The sequence below is a fragment of the Egretta garzetta genome, unplaced genomic scaffold (genome assembly GCF_000687185.1).
Source record: "Egretta garzetta isolate BGI_Z169 unplaced genomic scaffold, ASM68718v1 scaffold431, whole genome shotgun sequence".
Classification (NCBI taxonomy): Eukaryota; Metazoa; Chordata; class Aves; order Pelecaniformes; family Ardeidae; genus Egretta; species Egretta garzetta.
Genome location: NW_009258677.1, coordinates 74,237 through 79,831, shown reverse-complemented (window position 1 = coordinate 79,831; position 5,595 = coordinate 74,237). Strand labels below are relative to the sequence as shown.

At 60.8% G+C, this 5,595-nt stretch overlaps 1 protein-coding gene across 1 annotated transcript; it reads right to left on the bottom strand.

Annotated features, from left to right (window-relative positions):
* Window positions 1–2,496: 2,496 nt before the first annotated feature.
* LOC104135267 (tubulin beta chain) lies at window positions 2,497–5,314 on the bottom strand. The gene is made up of 3 exons (XM_009648894.2): window positions 5,183–5,314; window positions 4,865–4,975; window positions 2,497–3,571 (listed from the first exon to the last, which is right to left on the bottom strand). The coding sequence occupies exons 2-3, from the start codon at window positions 4,923–4,925 to the stop codon at window positions 2,514–2,516; spliced, it is 1,119 nt and encodes a 372-aa protein (XP_009647189.1). The 5' UTR covers window positions 4,926–4,975; window positions 5,183–5,314; the 3' UTR covers window positions 2,497–2,513.
* Between the last annotated feature and the right edge of the window lie 281 nt (window positions 5,315–5,595).

The following is a 5,595-nucleotide window of genomic DNA, read 5'->3' as shown; positions in this document are numbered from 1 at the left end:
GTGATGGTGACATCTGGGTCCTCCTGGGGACAGACGGACACTGGGGTCCCCAGGGTGGGGGGGGGGAACACACCTGGGTCCCCTCCTCAGTCCCCCATTTGTCCCCACAGGCCACCCAGAAGAAATCCGAATGCCGGGCCTGAGCCAGCACCACCGTGTCCCCAAAGTGCCACCATGTCCCCAAAGTGCCACCGTGCCCCAGTGCCACCCTGCCTGCGAGGTGCCACCACCCCCTGGAGCTCCTGTCCCCACAGTGCCACCACCCCCTGGAATCAAAGTGCCACCACCCTGTGATGCCATGACCCCATGGTGCCACCACACCCCCCCCACCCGGAGCCTCTGTGTCACCAAAGTGCCACCACCCCATGATGCTACTGTGTCCCCATGGTGCCACCACCCCCACGGTGCTACCATGTCCCTGTGGTGCCACCACCCGCTGGTGCCACCGTGTTCCCAAAGTGTCACTGCGTCCCCCCAAGCACCATCGCCCCACGGTGCTACTGCGTCCCCAAAGTGCCACCAACCCCAGGTGCCACCATCCCCTCTCACCACCCCACCGCCCCGGGGCTGGCATGTCCCCGCGGTGGGGGACGTGTCCCTTTGTCCCCAAATCATTAAAGCTGTTACGTCTGCACGGGGCAGACCCAGGTCCTTCAGGTTGGGGAGGGGGGTGGAAGGTTTGGGGACCCCCAAAGGGACATAGGTGGCCCCAAAAGGGACAGCGGAGGGGACTTCATGGCAGGGGGACAGAGGGGTGACTGGGAGGGGACACGGACACAGGAGCATCGGTGGCACGTTGTCCCCTGCCCAGGACATGGGGACCCTCATGGGACAGTGACACAAAGGAAAGGACTTGGCAGGGGCAGCCCCCTGAGGTGACACTGGAGGGGACATGGGGACACTGGAGACCCCAGCAGGGGACAGAGGACCCTCCCAGAGGGACCCTGAAGGGGACAGAAAGGACTTGGGGGGTTGCAGAGGTGACCCAAGGAGGGGGGGGGACACATGGGGACATTAAAGATGACACCACAGGGACATTTGGGGGGGCGGGGGGACAGGGGGACCCCCCCATGGGGACCTGGAGGGGACAAGGGGACACTAAAGGGACAAGGGGACCTGGAGGGGACACACACACACACCCCCCAGGACAATGGGGACCCCTAGGACAATGGCAGGGGGACCCACTGGGGACACCAAGGGACCACAGGGAAGGCCTGGAGAACCCCAGGAGGGGGGCGGGGGGCCCCCCCCCCCCCCCCCCCCCATGGGGACAGGAAGGGGACAAGGGACACGGCGGTGGCTTTTACATCCCGGGTTTATTCCTCGCCCGGGGGGCGGCTTTTCAATATGAAAAAAAAAAAAAAGGGAGGGTGGGAAAAAAAAAAGCTTAAAAAAGGGAAAAATGACCCAAACCCAGTCTGGATTTGGGGAGAGGGGACACGGAGGGGACACGGAGGGGACAGGAGAGCCCCCGGCCAGGGACACGGGGGACAGGGCCACCCGGGAGCCCCCTGCGGCTGGAGTGGTGGTTTTGGGTGGAAATGGGGGCGAATTGGTGCCCTGGGGGCTGTAATAATTTAGTGGTGATGTCACCCCCGGCAGTGGGGGACGTGGGGACAAAGGGGGGGGTGACACGGAGGGGGACGGTGGCAGTGACGGGGGCCTTCTGGTGACGGTGACAATGGCAGTGAAGGACGGGGGCGCTCCAAGGACTCTCTGGTGATGATGACGGAGGACGAGGGCTCTTCAGTGACCATGATGAAGGACTGGGACTCGCCGGCGATGATGACGAAGGACGAGGGCTCTTCGGTGACCATGATGAAGGACAAGGGCTCTTCGGTGACCATGATCAAGGACTGGGACTCTCCAGTGACAATGATGAAGGACTCTTAGTGACCTGACATGATTCGATGACGAAGGACGAGGACTCTCTGGTGCCGATGACGCCAGTGAAGACCGAGGGCTCTCCAAGGACAACGACAAAGGCTTTGGGCTCTCTGAAGATGACGATGATGAAGGCCAAGGGCTCTCCAGTGACAACGGTGAAGGCCGAGGGCTCTGAGGACAACCATGATGAAGGCCAAGAGCTTTCTGGTGACGACAGTGAAGGCCAAGAGCTTTTCGGTGACGACAGTGAAGGCCAAGAGCTCTCTGAGGATGATGACGAAGGCCAAGAGCTCTCCAAGGACAATGGCAATGGCCAAGTGCTTTCTGGTGACAACAGTGAAGACTGAGGGCTCTTCAAGGACGACGACGAAGGCCGAGGACAATGATGAAGACTGCAGGCTCTCAGAGGACACCGATGAAGGCTGAGGACGATGATGAAGGACAAGGACGATGATGCTGAAGGCCGAGGGCTCTCCAAGGACAATGGTGAAGGACGAGGGCTCTCCAAAGATGATGACTGCGAAGGACGAGGGCTCTCCGAGGACAACGCTGAAGGACGAGGGCTCTCCAAGGACGATGATGATGATGGCAGTGAAGGACGAGGGCTCTCCGAGGACGACCATCCCTCAAGCCTCTTCTTCGGCCTCTTCACCGAAGTCCTCCTCCTCCTCGGCGGTGGCATCCTGGTACTGCTGGTACTCAGAGACGAGGTCGTTCATGTTGCTCTCTGCTTCGGTGAACTCCATCTCGTCCATGCCCTCGCCCGTGTACCAGTGGAGGAAGGCCTTGCGCCGGAACATGGCCGTGAACTGCTCCGAGATGCGCTTGAAGAGCTCCTGGATGGCCGTGCTGTTGCCGATGAAGGTGACGGCCATCTTGAGCCCGCGTGGCGGGATGTCACACACGGCCGTCTTGACGTTGTTGGGGATCCACTCGACGAAGTAAGAGCTGTTCTTGTTCTGCACGTTGAGCATCTGCTCGTCCACCTCCTTCATGGACATGCGACCTCGGAAGACGGCGGCCACCGTGAGGTAACGACCGTGACGGGGATCGCAGGCGGCCATCATGTTTTTGGCGTCAAAGACCTGCTGGGTGAGCTCGGGGACGGTGAGGGCGCGGTACTGCTGGCTGCCGCGTGACGTTAAGGGGGCGAAGCCGGGCATGAAGAAGTGGAGACGGGGGAAGGGCACCATGTTGACGGCCAACTTGCGGAGATCGGCGTTGAGTTGACCGGGGAAACGCAGGCAGGTGGTGACGCCGCTCATGGTGGCTGAGACGAGGTGGTTGAGGTCACCGTAGGTGGGGGTGGTCAGCTTCAGGGTGCGGAAGCAGATGTCGTAGAGGGCTTCGTTGTCGATGCAATAGGTCTCATCCGTGTTCTCCACCAGCTGATGGACGGACAGGGTGGCATTGTAGGGTTCCACCACCGTGTCCGACACCTTGGGGGACGGGACGACGCTGAAGGTGTTCATGATACGGTCGGGATATTCTTCACGGATTTTGGAGATCAGGAGGGTCCCCATGCCGGAGCCAGTGCCACCGCCCAGCGAGTGGGTCAACTGGAAGCCCTGGAGGCAGTCGCAGCTCTCCGCTTCCTTCCTCACCACGTCCAGGACCGAGTCCACCAGTTCGGCCCCCTCCGTGTAGTGGCCCTTGGCCCAGTTGTTGCCTGCGCCGCTCTGGCCTGGGGTGGGGACATGGTGGGGATGTCACGGGAGGGGCTCTCTGGAGGAAACTGAGGTTTTTGGGGACTTTGGTTGCTCAGTTTGGGGATCTTCAGGCCAACTTTGAGGACCGTGGGGATCTCCCATCCCACCTCTGGGGACATTCACCCTCCTTGGGGACCTTCAAACCAACCTTCATCAACTTGGAGACCTTCAGCCTACCCTTGTGGACTTTTCATCAACCTCCTTGGGAACATCCATCCAATCCCTTGGGGACCCTCTGTGGTGACTTCCAGCCCACCCTCAGGGTCTTTATGCTCCTTGGGGACCCCCAGCTCACCCTTGGGGCCTTTATGCTCCTTGGGGACCTCCATCACTGTCTTTCAATATCCTTGGGGACACTAAGGGCCTTGGGGACCTTCACTACTCTTCCCGCCTATCTCCAGCTCATGCTTGAGCTCCTCAAGGACTTCCAGCACACCCTTGGGGACCCCAAGCTCTTTGGGGAACTCCATCCCACCCTCAAGAACCTTGAGCACCTCCATCACCCTTCTTGGGTAGCTCTACCTGACCCCTAGGGACCCCTAAAACCCTGGGAACCTTTATCATCCTTCTTCAAGATCTCCAGGCCACTCTTGAGGACCTGGGGGAGCTCCATCACTCTCCTTCTCCATCACCATGCCACCCTTGGGCACCCTGAGCACCTCAGGGACCTCTGTCCAACCCCTGGGGAACTCTGGTCCACATCTCAGCTCCTTGGGGACCACCATCCCTCTTCCTGGGGACCTCCAGCTGATCCCTAGAAACTTTTAAGCTCTTTGGGGACCTCCATCTCACCCTTGGATGGCTTAAGCTCCTCACGGACCTTCACCACGCACCCATGGGCACCCTGAGCTCCTCAGAGATGCCAGTCTCCTAGGCATCTCTCCCCCCTGATTTGGAGACCCCAAGCCCTTCGGGGACCCCGATAACCCAGAAGCAAAGTGGGGGCAGCTCTGGGGACATAGGGCAAGGATTTTTTTTTACAGTAGGGACCTGCCACCCTCCTGTGACAAAGCACCTGAGGGCCACCCAAAGAGGCATGAGTTGTTCCAATGAGAAGGGAACCCAAGAGGCCACCACCAGGATCCCACAGCCCACCGTGGTGGGGACAGCGGGAACCCACCACCCCGTGGCAATGGCCACCCAGAGGGGTCGCCACCAGGAGCCTCATGGCCACTGAACGAGGAGAAATGCCACCCTGGATGGGCACTGCAGGGTCACCTAGGAGGACATGGGGCAGGGGGACAGACACAGGGGACACTGGGACTCACCGAAAACGAAGTTGTCTGGCCGGAAGATCTGCCCGAAGGGTCCCGAGCGCACGGAGTCCATGGTGCCCGGCTCCAGGTCCACCAAGATGGCCCTTGGCACGTACTTACCCCCTGGGGACATCACCGTGTCACCAGGGGGCAGTGATGATGACACCACCGCATCACCTCCTCATCCCCCAAAACCTCAGAAACCACCCCAAAACCCAAGGAGGTGTAGGAAGGGGTGGAATGGGTGAGCTGAGCGCGGCAGGTCTCAGGTGGAGAGGGATGGGGATGGGGGGGGTGACGCAGGTGACAAGGGATGGGGTGACATCATACCGGTGGCCTCATTGTAGTAGACGCTGATGCGGTCGAGCTGGAGGTCGCTGTCGCCGTGGTAGGTGCCAGTGGGGTCGATGCCGTGTTCGTCGCTGATCACCTCCCAAAACTGGAGGAAGGGGGTGGGGTCAGAAAGGCTCCGCCCCTTCCCTGGACCCCCAGGTCCCCTCCCTTCTGGGGTGGGGGAGATTGGGGTCCCCCTCATTGGGGTTTTGGGGGGGAGGGGTCTACAGCAGGGGTGGAATCTTATTGGAGGAGTCAGCTGAGGGGGTGGGGCTTCACTGGAGGACCAACCCATCAAGGAACACCAACCCAGGGGGCGGAGCCAAGTCCAAGACAACCAATCCCATGGGGGGGGGCAGGACCTGTCTGAGGGGGCGGAGCCAACCCAAGGGCGGACTCATTTTCATGGA